Below are 17748 nucleotides of genomic sequence, written 5' to 3' on the forward strand. Positions count from 1 at the left end.
TTATTTCATATTTAATTATTGGTGCAATTGAATGACACCTTCTTTTATAGGTGTATTTAGAAATTGACACCTTTTAATTGTCCCGTGTCTTGTTTCGAAAAGTTCTTTAAGATAGGGGCAAAATGGTTCTAATTTTTTGTTTCAAAAGTGTCATATTATTATGTCATGTTATTAACAAAAGATGTCATTGTCAAACACATGAGTATATATATGAAATGATACTATTACCCTCGTTAGAAAAAGAAAAAAAAAAGAAGAAGTTATATATCATACAAAAGGGCAACAAAATAAGAATACAAATTATTTGATGTCTTGAGGGATTGTCAATGAGAGAACCCTTTTAGTTATTATATTTCAGTCTACTTTGCATACAAATCCCTTGGATTTATAAAGTAAAATATAAACATCTAAACAGTATCATTATTAAATATGGTAAGAAAATTAAGTATTTTATGTAATCAAGTTGGGTAATAATTATAAAAGTTTGAAAATAACCACTTCCTTAATCCTTCCCTTTAATATCCATTGCAGTCAAATGAAGCCTAAAGTTCTGTCTAATTGCAAGGCAAATGAAAGAGATGAGAAGTGAAATTAATTCAAACCTGAAATAGAAACTTTCAATTGGGCCACGTTGCATTTCAAGCTTAATTTTCTTTTTTGATAAAAGCCTAATTTTTTTTTTGATCACATGGAAAAAGAGTATGGGGTATAAAGTGGGTTCTGGCTTCTCGCTTGTACTTTACAGTAATCTTGGGAGCTAATATGTTGTTTCATTCCCTTTAAACGGCTATAATCAAAATAACTTTCATTTGCTTTATAATGGAAAAAAAGGGGTAGGTGGTTAACATGTCCCAATTGATCTCTCCCACGTGTTACTCCACGTTTCCACCTGAATGTTTACATTTAATACCCAAATAGGCCTTACCATTCCCCAACTATCTTCCATCTAAAAAAATTTCAGTCCAAATTTTCTTTTTTCTTAGGCAGAAGTTTTGATACACGATCGTGCAAGTACATGGCTTGTATGAAGAACCGCCAGATGGACATTCAAAATGACCATAAAACCCCCCTCCCCACCATCTATTGAATGCATTGATGCACAAAATCTATCTGGGGAGAGTTTTCATACATGGCCCTGCATGTGTATGGTCGTGTTTTCAACCATTGGATAAACATGATCATGCATAATATACGGTTCCTCATCCCCATCCAAAGGTTGCAGGTATGATCGTGCACCATACATGGTGGTGCACGAAACCTTTTGCCTATCTTAAAAGGCCAAAAAAAATAAAGTTATAATTTCTTAGTTCACCATTTTTGTTTCAATAAAATTTTCCCATAATAAAGAAAAAAAGAACATTACTTGACAACGTGACTTCAACGTGCAAACGACAACTTAGTGCAAAATGATTGGTGCATCTCTCGTGAAATGAAAAAAATCCTGTCCCTACTAATGTTTCTGTGTACGTTGTGATTGAACCCCCAGAAAATCCTCTCCCAATAAATAAATGAGAGAGATAGAGAGAGAGATAGGCATACCATCTGCTTGCTTGTGGTAAACTAACGGGCAGCACCAATGGAGAGTGCAAGACAAGGCATCACATACATGAGAAGCAAGGGATCCTTTCAAAGGGGGTAGAGGTGCATAATAGTGAATTTGACCAAAAACTTAGTATGTGGGGACTAATCCATTGTGGGACCTACCTAACCTATCCATATGTGTGTTTGTTAGACTTGGTAACACTGATGCTTTGCCACATTTTTGGCCTAGTAAGGTTAGAAAACAAAATTGGTTCGTTGACTGGTCAAAGGAAAGCTTAATAAGAGTAATAGGAATTGGAGAGATACGTTATCAAAAAAAAATAAAAAATCGGAGAGACACAAAGGATGTGCATTCAGATTAAATATATATCTTTTTAAGACTTTTGACTTTGAGTCTTGTTATAATAAACCCTAATTAAACCACTTGAATTGGAAGAAAAAAAAAATGATTTCAGCATGTGGTGACACTGTAATTAAGATGGATTATGAATTTCTTTATCACCGCCCAAATGTTAAAAAGGTGATGACTAGGTTTGGTAATTAGGTCCATTTCCGTTTCAGATTACTACTAAGCAAAGTTTTTGGTGGTTGCGTCCATTGATAATCATTTACGCTTGGCCTTAGAGAGGGAGAGAGAGAGAGAGAGAGAAAGAGAGAGAGAGAGAGAGGAACCCTATTGGATATTTTGAAACATAGCTCTTTAATGAGCACGTGATTCATTTGATAGATAAAACAGTAATTTCATGTTAAATATAAAACATCATACTTCTTTTTCTCTTGATGGTCTCACCCCCACCCTGCTGCCACCTCCCGGATACCATCATCACCATTGTTGTTGCCACCACCATGCTACCACTATTACCACCATCACCACCACCTCCTTACCCCCACCACCACAAGTCTCTCCCAAAGAAAATTTGAAAATCTATTCTAAAGAATTGAACTATCAAATGAATTTCTTATTCTTGAAATATTTTAAATTAATAGAATCAAAATGATTCTAATTTCTTGACAAAAAATCTATTTATTGACTATTTCATGGAATCAATCCGAAATCAAAATAGAAATCATACCAAATCTAACCTTAGCTTCTTCAAGACCATGGTATTGGGACATATGTTTGCCTTTCATTATGGATCATGGTTTGAAAAAGCAAAATTTTATCATCGATTCCAAATGAATCAGATCAGAATCAGTTGACTTTGATTCTGATTATAATCGATTTGAAGGAACCAATTTATATTAGATTTCTAGGGTTGATGTCGATTCTAGCTAAATCAATATTGTTGGAGGCCGATCCCATTGCTGATTCTATTTACTTGAACATTGTTATGAACTATCAATCGTATGTTGCACTGTCCCATTAGAGAGAGAATGTTGCAACGTCACCTAGCACAATATTTCCATAGTCTCTGAATGACGAACTACTTATTTAGGGAGAGAGTTCTCTGAGCAAACGACAATCATATATATGTTGAAATATCCCATTAGAGAGAGAGAGAGAGAGAGAGAGAGAGAGAGAGAGAGAGAGTCAATGTTGCAACGTGACCTAGCACAAAAATTCCATTAATCTACTTATTTAGGGAGAGAGTTTTATGAACATACGACATAAGAGGAGTATAGCCTCTACGGTTGTACTAGTATATCCTATTTCATGCGAGGAAGAGAGAGATAGCAAAATAGAGTACCTATTCCATCTATTTAATTTGGAGTTCATAGAAATTTCGTATCACTAATTAATTTTTGAATAAAACATTTTATAGCACTATAAGTTTAGTACTGAGTTTCCTTTATCGGAAATCCTCTCACTGTGGTCAAATGTATTGTTGGATTCATGAGAAAAGTAGTTTCAACCATATATACCATAAGTGATGGAAGTTAATAATAACACATGAGTCCAATCATATGATCGCATCACTAGTAAAGAACATGAATTTGACTATCAAGAACATATCAGTCATATGTATTAATATCGACAATGATCAATGCCAATATAACACCGATACAAATTATTGATACTATCAAAAAATAAATTTTTTTATTGGAGAATCAATCTGATACAGACCGATATCTATATCAATATTAGCAACATATTGATGGAGAAAGACAAATTTCATAAATTTGTCGATCGTGAAATTTGTCGATCTCGCATTCTCAGAGAATATTTTTATCATTCAATTAAGAATACTCAAATCAACTTCGAATGCATATCAAACACTACCTGTTCGTCCTTATCTAACAAAAATAAGATCGCATCTAGGGCAAGCACTAACCAGTCATGAGTTTACTGCTACGAAACATATGAACGCATGAATTGTCCTCTCAGTGTTCGCCATCTGTCCTCTTTTTCCCTAGCAAATCCCCCAAAATCCTAAACACAGCCACGCAATCAAACATATAAATGGGCCCCTTTGCATTATTACCATATTTGAATCAAACATGTGGGACCTCCCTAGATTTCTGATGCGACAAGCATTTCCAATCCATGATTCGGTTGGTACCCACACCATTCACTTCACTTCACCACCTTCTTGTTCTCAATAAATATTTATTTATAGAAGATTAAAAAGAATTTTTTTAAAATAAAATATATATTAAAAAAAAAAAAAAAATTTATATCACATGTAAAATAAAATCTACTTTAAAAATTTTACAACCAAACAAACAGAACTTTAATGGTAAATAATCAAAAAATACAGATCATACTGTGCAATTCGGATGGTTCACCCACCATCCTATGATTCACAAATTTCTCTTAGGGTTTTAATATGTTCCACAATATTCTTTCGATACCTATTTTTGCCCTCTCACACCCCTCAGGGTGTGGAGGGAAACTCAATCTCGATTAAATGAGAATCAAAATTATGGTGCGTTTCTTGCATTCCATGTTTCAATTTTGTGAGATTGACATGCTAGATATCTAAGAATTCAATCACCATCTATGTCTAAGCTTCACTTCTTAACAAATGTACTTGTGTTTGAACTTTTTGACCTGAGCACAATTAAAGAATCTTTGAGACCAAGGAGAAATCGATCTCTATATACCCACTTTCAATAGTTTTTATTATAATTTGCGTGATCTTGGAAGGTGCAATCTTTGAGGAGCATAATTAATTCTGGTTCTTCTTGAGAAACTTCATTGGTATGAGTTTCACATGAGTGAAAAGAACAAAAAAACTGACTGATTATTTGTCTTCTTTATTTTTCTCAATATTAATAAAGTTTTTTCTTTTGTATTTTTTTCTATAAAAAAAAAACTTTAATTATTCCACATTATAAAAATTTGGATTTGAATTTTTCTTGACCCATGATAAAAAGAGAATCTCGTCGTCCAGATGATTTGATTCTTTGATTAACTTGGAAAAGGTATTTCAAACCATCGATAATGAAAGGAGAGAAGTTAATGGGGACATTCGCTCTTCCAAAAGTCTAATAATAATGTCAAATCATCATTGATAAAAAGAAAAAAAAAATCTGGCCTAAGACAATAATTTAAATTTGACACATGAGTAATCCTTTCTAACCTCTTCACATTCACTTATTCACATTTATTTATTTACCCTAAATTTACCCAATCGGATTTACATGGTTGACATGTGCAATAGAAACTTGTACTGAGAGATTATTTGATTAGTATTGAAGGATTGAGCCAAAAGTAAACTAAAAAATGATTATAGAAGAAGTGGGGAAATAGTTTTCTGTCCAATAGTGTGGCCTACGAGACTATACCAAAACTCCCATATGTCTATCTCTCTGCCCCTCAAAACAAAAGGACAGCGGTGTCTTTTCATATGAGGAGAGAGTTCGTAGTAGGTTTAGTTCAATAATGCATATGATTTTTCATAAAATAGATTAGAAAAGAAATCAATTCCATGCAAAGGACTCATTTAGTTGTGATAAGTTATTGAGTTAAATTAAAGAGAAAATTAATACATAATATTTTCATTAACTAATACATTCCATTTTGTTCAATTAATAAAAAGTATATATTTCCACAAAGAAACCCAGAGAGATGATGGTCTTTTTTCCACGATTGCATCTCTGTTTCCTTTTACCTGTTTTTGAGATCTGTTACAGTAACCCCTCCCCCTCTCTTTCCTTCCTTTCTAAGCTTTAGCTTAGAACACAGTAACTATCCCCAGAAAAGAAAGAGTTCTTTTTCCCATAAAATAAATTTACAAAAAAAAAAAAAAAAAAAAAAACCCTAAAGCCTTAAACTAGGACCAGTGAATTATACATACCCATCACTGTGTACGAATCGAGTAAAAGAAGAATTAAAAATCAGAGAGAAAAGACGGAAAAAATAAAAAAAGGCAGAAGCAGGAGAGAACGACGTGCTGCTACGTGTCCTTCTTGAGATCAATAACGACAACACTAACGTTGTCCGTACTATGCCTAGCAAGAGCCACCTTGGTGAGTAACACGGAAGCGTCTGAGCACGCCTTGTCGGAAGTCTCGCCAGCGATACCCACCTTCACGGCATCGCCGCTATTCCCCGGTGACGGAGGAGGTGATGATGGAGCTTGGCCATCGATGCACTTCCGTGCAATACTACAGGCGGTGTCGTTGGACACCACATCCCATAAACCATCGCTCGCCAGTATCAGACACTCATCCTCTTCTGTCCGATCAGTTATCGTCACCTCCGGTTCCGATATCACGTACGGCTTCAAATAGTTGTCTCCTATTGCCCTTGACATGGCCAGTACTCCCAAAACCCTTGCTCCGTCCCAGTATATCACCCGGCCACCGGCACCCTGAATCCGTGATAACTCGTCCGGCCGATCAGGCTGTGAACCAGACCAAAAAAAAAAAAAAAAAACCAAGTTCAGATTCCAATCAATAGTAGGTTCCAAGATCTTGAAGAGTTTCGACTTTGATCGAAGAAAGGCGCGCAAAATGACGCAGCGACGATACGGATCTACAATTTTAACGTGATTCGTACCCGCCGCATGGTCATCTGCGCCTTCCAATCGAGATGATTTCGGTTTTCCACGATTGAATCACGAAACGAACGACTAGTTTCAGTGCTGATTTTATAGTACTGTTTTGATTCTGTTGAGTCATTTTAATGTCCAATATATAACACGGAACGAGGCCCAAAGTTGATGAACTCGACCGTGTGTCTAAGGCACATTTTTTACTAGTTTGCTTTAAGAATGAAGATAGTTCAGCAAAAAGATTCAACTCAAATCATCAAGCACATTTAAAATCATCCAATCGCCAGATCTAGAGAAGTTTCTGTTGTTCAGTTTGTTTCTAATTTCCTAGGGTGCTTTCTAAGTTTCTTGTCACATTGAACGTCAAAGATTTTACGATAAATTTTCCATGAATCTCGTACTCACCTTGTGATCAGTAGAGAGCGGAACGGCCTTCCCACCACGGCTGAGTACGGCACGAGAATCACCACAGTTAGCGACAATAATCTTATCCGCAGTGATAATGGCAACCACCGCGGTTGATCCTACAGCATCGCACTGTGGTGTTTGGAGCTCGCACCTGCAATTCGTGATCGGTATATCGGTACTCCATTCCGAAACCTCCTTATCCATTCGAGAGAAGCTTCGCTCCATCGCTTCCTTCCATTCTTCTGTAGGTGTTTCCCGATTTTCCACCTCTTCTTTCACCAGCTGATGCAGCCGTTCTTTACAAGATTTCGCCACCTATAACAAGTCAGATCATCATCAGGTCAGTTCTCTTGAAGAATGAAGACGAGAGAGAGAGAGAGAGAGAGAGAGAGGTAATAAAAAGGAGGATGGGGGAGATAGATCATACATGAGAGCATCCATGGCCGTCGTAAACGCCGAAGAAATGCAACCCCGAGGGCTGTAAACTATCACGCGGGCAAAAGGAGGGGTGAATAGCCACGGCGTCTTCCATGTCTCTTCTACGGCCACAAACAGAGGTCATACCGTACTTTGGGCACGGGTCAAACAACACCGGCTGGACATGGACGGGAGCTAAGGAACGACAGGGGCTTGAGGTCAAACAGACCGGCGACCCATTGGGGAGGTCGTTGGCTTCTGGTGAATCGTCCTCCACCTCCAGATCCAAACGTCGTTCCGGAACCTCTGCAACACCGCCGCAATTCTCAACTGCGTTCTCACACTCACGCAGGGATAAATCCGGATAAACTTCTAGCTTCGGACGTTTATTTCCATTTTCAGACGGTACGGCAACGCCGGCGATGAACTTGAACCTGCGAATCTCCATCCTTCGACGCCTTGCTGCTCGTGAACTGGGCTCGCAAGATGCCGCTGTGTCACTTCCACTGGCAGCACCACAGCATATTTCCGCCATTAATGGTGCTCTCTCTCTCTCTCTCTCTACAAAACCCTTCCTCTTCTGATCCTTCACCAACCGAAAACGAGACTCTATAGGACCTCTAAAAGTCTAAAACATCAGAGAATAAGAATCGCTCAGACCCTAAAAATTCTTTTTACAAGTATTGTTGCAGGAGATGAAAATAGAGAAATGGAAAATCTTTTCCCTTTGTGTTCATAAAGAGGACGACCAAGCCCAACGCGGGCCTTCCTCTCCCTCTTTCCCATGAACCAAGCAGCCTCGGGCATGCTGCCCGTGATGCAGGTCACCATCTCGGGCAGCGGCTCGACAGGTACAGTTGGTGTGACGTATTGCATCTCCGCCTACTCAGGGCATCTCCACCGTCCATCACATTTCTACTTTCTCTCTCTCATCCATAACGCAACACGTGTATCGCCTCATTTCCTACCTGATACGCGTGGACCAATCATACTTCAACACGACTAAGGGATGAACCTTCTTCTTTTTCTGACACGCATGTGGTCCTCTCCAGGTATTCGCTTTTTCGTGGCCTTTATTATTATTATTTTTTTTTTTTTATTTTACTTTAATAAAATCTTTTCCCGCGTTTAATTTAGTTTAATGGAAAAACGACACGTGGTGAGATCATTGCTATAAGAGATGGTCATTAACGATTTTAATTATTCCGTCTTTATTCCGTTCGGTTCCAGTTGTCGAATTATAAACGTCTACGTAACGGTGGTAGATATTGACACATTTGGGCCCACATGTCTAAAATCTTTGAGTTTGTTATAGAATATCTGAGGGTCGGTCACCTTATTGTTGGACACGTGTCGTAAAATGACGTAGACTCGAGGCCGACCTCGTTAATCGCAACCTGTCTATTAATGATGTGGATTCCGAATATTTAATTTTCTCGTGAAATATAAATAAATCAAAAACAAATAAAGAAAGATTATTTACTAACTTGCGCTCTTAGTATACAATATCAGTATATCACCAAATAGTATTTAAGCGTGTTAATTGGTTCGGTTCCGGTTAACTAGTTGGGATTAAAATCCACTACGGCCAAGGACCTGGCGGCCATCGTCCTACTCCCACCAGGTATCCTGGTCGCACCACGTGCATTTTGAAGCATCCGATGGTCGGTTTTTTAAAAAATTCAAATCTTACATTAGATGGGTAAGTGACCATATTTAACCAGATATGGACCCGACCAAACCAGAATAAACAGTTGGTTTTCTTACAGAAACCAACTAACCAAAAGGGTCAACGAAACCCTAAGGTTTCATTCTTTGTTTCAAAATCGATTTGGGTCATCCTCTTCTTCCTCCACTGAAGTCAATTCATCAGTGGAAAATAAAAAATTAAATTAATTTGCATGAAGTAAATCTATAACTGAATCAGTTCTAACTAAGGGTGTCAATTTAGAATAAAAAATCAAAACTAAAATCGACTGTAAGTACCGTGGTCCTCGGGACGAGGGTTCCTCAGCCTTATGGCGACAAGAATTGGCTTCGATGAATAACGGCGTATCATTCCGATATATCATTATGGGGATTGGGATCCTGCTTTATAAAGAAATGGAATCGCCACCTAGGATTAGGACCTAGGACCCAATGGGTGTATCCCCATCCGGGGTTAGCGGAAAGGGGTACTTGATTCCATATGGTCTGGTCAGAGATTCAAGGTAAGTAGTCAGGTTACGAGGGTGGGAAGGTGTTAGGCACCCACCTTGCTCGGATAAACCGGTCTTTCTACTAGATGCTGATTTTTGAATATTCTCCCTCGATAATATATCTTATACTAACATGTAAGGCTAAATTATGATACACTAATCTTGACAAAGGAAGAGAAAATCATCTATTATGTACACTAAACAAGCTGCTTTAATTGTCTACATTATGCCGAAAATAATGAAAGGGAAAGAGACAGATACCTGTCTAAAAATGCAAGAAATAAATGAAAGCGCACCGATGGCGAAATATGTGATGTCCCACGGCTCAGGTGGAGACGGACGATCGACTTGTCTCTCTCTTGTCGGACAGAATGAGGCTATACGAGATGAGTTTTGTCACTCAGACTTCGAGCAGAGTAACGGCTATATAAGAGATTCTCGTTATCTGTATACAGACAGAATAACGGCTGTAAAGTGGGGTTTTTCGTTATCCGTATACTGACGGGATAACAATACCCAAGAGCAGAATCGCTCTATGCTTGGATGGGTAATCGAAGGATCTACCCAAGTCGAAGAACTCCACTCACTCACATACTCAAGAGGGAAAGACGGAGGAAAAGAGGGTGAAAAGGGGGCAAAACAAGCCCTGGAGGGTCTCCTTACCCGAGAAAAGCTTTAGAAATGAGGGGGGGAGACCCTCCTATTTATAGGGAGGGGTCCGCTCTCTCTCCTGGCTAGATAAGTCCTCCACGGCGCCGTGGGTGACGTCAGCAGGCTGATGTCACACCCCCTCATGGCGCCGTGGAGATCCGGTACACATCCCCACGGTGCCGTGGGAAGGCCGTGGTGGGGGAGGATGAGCAGTACCTCCTTCAGCATTTGATAAAAGGGTCTTATAAGTTATTTTAGGGATGTTAGGGTAATTTGGTTTATATGTAGGGACAAGAGTCATTCTTGAGAGAGATACCGATGTCTGTCCGTGTCCTGTTGTCATCATTGCCGGGGGGGGTGATAAAATTCAGTGTCTACACCGACTATTTAAAATTGAACCAATGTAAATCGGTTCGATTTTGTTTTCCAACATTGGAATATTTTGATTTTAATCAGTTCTAACTAAGGGTGTCAATTTAGAATAAAAAATCAAAACTAAAACTGGCCATTTAAAATTGAACCAAAATAAATAGGTTCGATTTTGTTTCCAAAATTGGAATCTTTTCAATGTTTGGGTCAGTTTCGGTTTGATGCCTAAAATTGTTGAATCGAGCCAAATTACTTATTTTCAAGCCAAATAAGGAACCCTACAAAATTATATCCATTTTTATATTTTTTAATCAAATGTGGATGATAAATTCTTTTCCATTTTAATGTTTGGAAAAAATTTGATGGACTATCATCCTAACAAATAAAGTGTTTTTAATGGTGAAGATGTAAAAGAGTTGACCCAAACATTTAAAACAACACTTAAAACCAAATATGAAATTGAATAAAAACCGATATCCAATCGAATCGATTCAGTTTTGGTTTTGAAAATGTATTTCTATTCTCACTTTTGTTCGGTTTTAGTTTCTATATTTTGTTTCTTAAATCGAGCCGAAACCAAACTGATTGACACCCATAGTTCTAACCAACGATTTATTGATTTAAAAGTAAATCTAATCATTTAATAAATAATTTTAATTTTTGAAACCATAACCAAATTAATTAGTAAACAATTTATCAATTCTTATATTAACAATTTAATTCCATTTCGGTAAATGGTTTCAGTTTTGCAATTGATATATCTACGCTGACCCCAATTCGTACCGGTATCGGTGGAAATCGACATCTATTTCGGGCTAGCCCCGTATCGGTGGATTAGTACGGACAAGTGTAAAAATGTAAACAAAAAAGTCAAGTTTTTAGAAGAAAAGATGATTGATCTGGACCGATATGGACCAATCCGAATCGATACTAAAAAAAACACTATACCTTAGGGTATTAGTTGAACCAAAACCAATTGCTAAAATCAAATCAAAGCAAACTGAAATTAATCGGTTCAGTTTTAGTTTCTTCATCGGTTTTGATTTCATTATTGAAACCACCAAATCAAATCGAATTATCCATTTTTGAACTGAATAAGTAACTGAATACATCATATACTTTTTTTCAATGTTTTAATAAATATAAATGATAAATTTCATTATTCCATTTTAATGTTTGGAAAAAGTTTGTGAATTATGACCCTATTAAATAAGGGGTTCTTTTGTTATGAAGATGACAAAAAATGTGTTCAAACAATTAAAATACAATACAAACCAAATACAAATCGAGACAAGAACCGAATATGCAGCCAAATAAAAGTTGAATCGAAACCATCCAAATCATACTCTTATTCGGTTCCGACATGTTATAACTTGAACCAAACAGAAACCGGACCAAAAAACCAAAATCGAACCAGTTGTCACTCCCTTACCTGTATGGCTGTACCGGAACACAACAACATAGGTGATCAGTGTACCTTAAACTACGCTTGAGGTATATGATAGTCTCGTTTGCATTTCTCATCCCTTGGTCAAAGTCAGAAATGTATGAATTCTAAAAATAAAAAAAAATTAAGAAAGATTACTTATTTTATTTATATTTAGGGAACTCTTAATCACGTGAATATATGTAGAGAGAGAAAGAGAGAGAAAGGTACACGTGTAAACAGGTGGTGTGAATGACACTGATTAGACAAATGGATAGTGGGAGGAGGAGATTGAGAGAAAAGTAGTGAAGCGTAAGGAGGGCGCCACGTGTATAATATGAATGGCAAGCAACAACAGTTGTGCACTTGTGCGGATGAAGGGACCGAAAGAAAATCGGTGCCCAAGGGGTCAGCTCAGATGGTAAAAGGGTGGAAGACCAACTCCTCAAATAAGAAGTCATGAGTTCAAACCACCACCTTGAGGCTTATCCCCAGTTTATCCCCATCCCCTAATCCCCGTCCTGTTCCCCCCTACCCTAATTATACAAGCTCTTAGTTACCCTACTTATATTCCATGATTACGTTTTCTATAGGAGAAGTTTGTTTTTTTTGCTTTTGACAAGAAATCTCTACTTAGTCACATGATTTCTACACAAGTGTTTGGACCAACGGGGGAGCACGCCTCATTATCCATTAGGGGTAGAGGCCTCATTTCACGGTACCCTATGAACGGCATAGGAAGCACCACTAAGTAGGGATCTTTTCCTTTTTTTCTGTATTTTTTGAAATTAGTTGTCCGTCCAAACTCCAATGGGTCTATCCCTCTCCTCCTCAAAACAAGGGGTAGAGGTATTTTTTCATTTGGGAGGAGAGAGATAGGCTCTTGGGAGTGCTGGCATAGGCCACACTCCCACACAAAGTTTTTGTTTTTTTAGAGGATGTTAAGATGGCTGTGTGAAAACATTAGGAAAGATAAAGTAAAAATTGATCATATTAGAGTTGATTTGAAAATAGCTTTATTCATGATAAAATATGAGAAAATCGTTTGAGGTGGTATGATCATATTCAGTAGTGTGCTTTGGATGCTCCAATATAAATGAGCGATTTGATTCAAATTGAATGAACAAAAAGAATCAGGGATAGATCTAAAATGATCTTAAGAGAAGGGGTGAGAAAGACATGCGTAGCTTAGGTTTTATATCAAGTATGACTTCGACAAGAACTTATAAGAAAACAAGGATCCATGTAATCGACCCCATTTAATTCAGGTAAGGTTGCCTTGTTGTTATTGTGAGGTAATCTTTATCTTACAAAAAATTTACATCAATCACATAAAATTTTCCATTAAGGACCATACATAAAATTTTGTTGCTGATAAGTGCAAGTTCAACAAAGCTTTCTCTGCCGCAACATGGAAGTAGAAGCAATTAGAAGTCTTGGCCTTTGACAAATCATCATTCACTTGGACTGACTCCATGGTTTTAGTGCACTGTATTGGATCAGGTATCACTCACTTGTAAAATCAATACGATATTGATATTGTATCGGCACGAATTGACCGTATCAAACAAATATGCCCTTGATTTTCCTTAAAAATGAAATTTTGACTGTTTTGTCCCTTATAAATACCATTTTACTAATAAAATATCGACATGGTATCAAGATCAGTGACTAGGAAAACTCACCCATATGTTGACAATGTATTAGTCGTGGTTGTCTTTTTCTTTTTTGCTTCTATTTTGTTTATTCGTACCCCTTGCTCCTCTCTAACTAGGAAGCCCATCTTCTTGTTGGTTGAGTCTCCAGGCTGAAGATGTCGTGAGTATGGTGGTTCTAGCCCTCTTTTTTGTACATTTTTCATCCTTTTGTTGGGGTTTCCCCTGCATTGGTATTTTTTTTTTGGGCAAGAGATCTCTATTTGGTCGCATGGTTTCTACACAAGCATCTAGATTAATGGGTGAACATGCCTGGGTATCTACCAGGGGCAGAGACGTCATATCACGGTGCCCTGTGAGAAGGAGTAGGAAACACCACCAAATAGGAATAATTATTACCTCCAATTCGTTGCCCGCTCCAATTTCCTCCAATTCCTCACATAGGAGTGGAAATGACCACCCTACCCCACCTTAAGCAGTGTGTTCGGGCAGGGGATAGGATGGCCATTTCCACTCCTATGTGAGAAATTGGAGGAATTGGATCGGGCAACGAATTGGAGGGGATAACGATTCCACCAAATAGAGATCTTTTTCCCCTTTTTGTTTAATAAATATATTATTCTTAGTCAAATAAAATGGTCATATTATCACACAAAAAAAATTCTATTTGTTTTTAAAATTTATATTCATATATATATATATATTATATATATTTCATTTTTTTAAAATTTTAATTATTATTAATCCAATTTACATTTTTGTGAATTGACTGAAAAAATTGACCAATTTGGGTTGACAGGAATGACCTACCTAGTTGCCATAAGAGATTTCACTCTCAAGTCTAAATTCGCAAATATTGGACCTGATTAGGACATATGTGGCATTTGGATAAGGTTGTTACGTAAAACTAGTGCCTAGTGCCTACGACCCGCGCCCGTATTGTGTCTATCCAATTACGTGCGTCTAAATTCCTCTACTGCAGAGCTGCCCGGCAGGACCGTGCTGTCTAGACACGGCGAGGTGTGCAATGACCGCCTCACCCCTACCCGAGCGCCTTACCTGAGTGGGGGTAAGGGGGCCATTGCACGCCTCACCATGTCTAGGCAGCACGGTCTTGCCGGACAACTAGGCAGTAGAGGATCCAAATTGGTCTAAATTGAGAGCTGATGTGGGGTCCAAGCCATTAGGGTTGGGAACCCTAATCAGATTTAGCTCGTATCTAGGGAGTCGAGCACACCGAGGGTGCTGCCAATTGTTGGGTTGTGTCGCACACATCCCTAGGCATGCACTGAGATGTGTGCAGCACAGCTCAACAGTTGGATGCCCCCTGGCAGCACCCTGGGCGCACACCTCCTTGGAGACGATCCTAATCCAATCGGTTCCCCTTTTTATATGGGGTGTGGACGTGCGGTGCAGCGCGGCTCATTCTCTTGATGTGTAGACTTTGATCAAAAGCTTAAGCGTTGGGTTTGTAAATTCAAGTAATTAGAATACTCACGCTATGTGTTTGTTTTTCCAACAAAGTAAAACCCTAACCCTAATTGTTTATAGTGTGGATCCCCAACCATATAACATAATTAGAGAGTAGCATATGACATAATTAGAGAGTAGAACGGATAAGTAGGATTCAATCAGATTGGTCTAAATGATCGTAATAATATCAAGGGAATAATAGGTTGGGTATGCTAGCCCTATAATATAGGCAAACATCTTATGTGTCTATCTTTCTCCTCCACACATTGAAGGGTAATGGACATAGGGTGCTAGCATAGGGTATACTACAAGCATACCCATCCCTCTCCCTAATGTTAAGGGAAAAAGATCTCTACTTGGTGGTGTTTCCTACGCCCTCTCACTGGGTATCATGAGATGGCATCTCTGCCCCCTGGCTAGATACCTAGGCGTGCATGCTCAGTGCTCACCCATTGGCCCAAACGCTTTGTATAGAGATCATGCGACCAAGTGGAGATCTCTTATCCTATTAATTTATATGAAAAATATATCGTTCTTTCTCCATTCAACTATATTAAGAGTTATAATAGTTATAAAATCTGAAGCTGTTGATATATTTCTCATCTTTAATTTCATAACCAAATTTTTTTTGGTCTACCCACCTTTTAAAGACTTATCCATTTTCAACTACTATACGGAACGCATTTTCAGTTTGAGAGTGACTCCTATGCTAGTGCGGCGGCCAATGGGAGCGCATGCGGAGATATGAACAGGTGGTCATTCCGCCCCTTCTGAGTATTATCATTGCACGCATGCTCTAGAGTTCTTTTTCCCATTACTATAACTAGGTTTTGATATCTCTATTGTCTTCTCATTGTTCCTCTAAACTGAGCTGCATTTTTGGCATTATTTATCAAGGAAATATTTTTTTAAGGGAAAAATGAGCCTGTCCAGGTGTGTGGATCCTACGCCCAAATATAGACCCTCATAAAATGACCACCCCATACCCTGTGAAAAATAGAAATTCTACCATTGTTGATACTTCTGCAGGCGTTTCTATTGGCCCTCATGTTGGCACTAACTAAGGCACTAAGCTCACAAACAGAAAACTCTCCCTCTTTAATTGTGGAAACTGGAAAGTGTAATGGTGGTAGCATGAATCAAAGCAAAATGGAACTAATAGAAATTAAATTAATGGTTACAGGTTGGCAGCAAGGAGGGAGCAATGTTAGTTATTGTTATTTTTGTTCGAAGTACACATCGAGTCATAATAGTTGATAAGGGGGGATTAACTCCAAAAAGCTAAAGAAAAGTTGATTAATGACTCATTGGCGCTTAAGATTAATTTCCTATTAATAATACTTCTTAATGACTCATCTCTCACCCATTACTAATAACTGGTTAGTTAATCTAATAATCCCAATTAGCGATAGCAACAAGAGGACCAAGGTGTCGCATTCAACGTTCAAAAAGGCAGGGGTTAGCTGGAAACCAGTGTGGAACAGACCCGGCCGGATGGACCCATAAATAAACATAAAAGGTCGACGAAAGAGACATCAGACAAGTCTATAACTTCGTTAACTATTAGTTTAAGCCCTTAAAAAATAGGAGAAAAAAGATAAAAAGAGTAAAAGCAGAAAAAAAATATTCCACTGTTGTGGTCCAAAATCTGGATATTTATTTATGGTCAAAAACGTTTTCAAACATAAATAGAATTTGATAGATGACGTGTCATCATGTAGGACTTCCTCAAGTCCATAGTAAGCAAAGGTTTTGAAAATTTTATCCAAAAAAAATCTAGAAATTTTCCCCATTTTCAAGTCATGTAACCGTTGAGGCAACAAAATGCCAAAGACAGATTCAACCAAAGATAAACGTAACTATTAGGTGGAGATAGTCCAATAGGAAATGAAGTTAAACATTCAAGATTTTAGATAACTAACGTGAGACTATACCTCTATAAATCTCAACACCTCAACACACTTGAACATTGGGGGATATTAGAGTCTTCGTTCTTTGGGATGTTTGTAGAGATGACAAAGAGGGTCTGGCTTCTACACTGCTCGGTTTTCTGCATCCAATCTAGTAAAGTGGATTGGTTTGGAGTAATCCAACCGATTCAAATGTTTCTCGAAGTTATTGTAAAGGTAATTTCACAACCATTTAGGCTTTACTAAAACCAATTATTTTAGTACTCCCTTTATTTTAGCCTCCAGCATCCCCAAACAAAAACCTGCTCCGATACCTGCTATGGTTATTTCTTACCCCAATTGCATTCATTTACCTCGCTAAAACCAATTATTTCTCTAATCCATGTATTTCAGATCATAAGATAAAGATGAGGTGGGAGAGGCTATTGGTTGTATTTGGTTGTTCTTTCAGTATATGGTTATTTTCTCCCTTTTTTTCTGCAATACGAAAAAAAGAGAAGAATCGAGTTTTAGAATGATGCTGTGATGGACTAACAAGTTCTCATGTCATACCAGTTTGTACAAGTTGCAAAAAGCCAACAAGGTCTGTCTTCTAGTATTTGGGTTTGAAACATGTTACATCTGCCAACAACCTACTTATTTTCTTACCCCAAAAAAAAAAAAAAAAAAAAAAAAAAAAAAAAAAAAACTTATTTATATAAGATGGCATTATTATTTTGAAACAGAACATTCCATGGACAGAGATAACAATGCAGGTAA

The 17748-nt window shown here is 37.9% G+C and overlaps 1 protein-coding gene and 1 long non-coding RNA gene across 2 annotated transcripts; both read right to left on the reverse strand.

Annotated features, from left to right (window-relative positions):
- Positions 1 to 5764: 5764 nt before the first annotated feature.
- Positions 5765 to 7921, reverse strand: LOC122651832 (probable protein phosphatase 2C 24). Its single transcript, XM_043845382.1, has 3 exons — positions 7318 to 7921; positions 6888 to 7205; positions 5765 to 6332 (listed from the first exon to the last, which is right to left on the reverse strand). The coding sequence occupies exons 1-3, from the start codon at positions 7840 to 7842 to the stop codon at positions 5883 to 5885; spliced, it is 1293 nt and encodes a 430-aa protein (XP_043701317.1). The 5' UTR covers positions 7843 to 7921; the 3' UTR covers positions 5765 to 5882.
- Positions 7922 to 17551: 9630 nt separating this feature from the next.
- On the reverse strand, positions 17552 to 17716 carry LOC122649530. The gene is made up of 2 exons (XR_006331301.1): positions 17679 to 17716; positions 17552 to 17621 (listed from the first exon to the last, which is right to left on the reverse strand). It is a non-coding gene; the product is annotated as an uncharacterized LOC122649530 (long non-coding RNA).
- Positions 17717 to 17748: the final 32 nt, after the last annotated feature.

The sequence above is a fragment of the Telopea speciosissima genome, chromosome 2 (assembly GCF_018873765.1).
Source record: "Telopea speciosissima isolate NSW1024214 ecotype Mountain lineage chromosome 2, Tspe_v1, whole genome shotgun sequence".
Taxonomy (NCBI): Eukaryota; Viridiplantae; Streptophyta; class Magnoliopsida; order Proteales; family Proteaceae; genus Telopea; species Telopea speciosissima.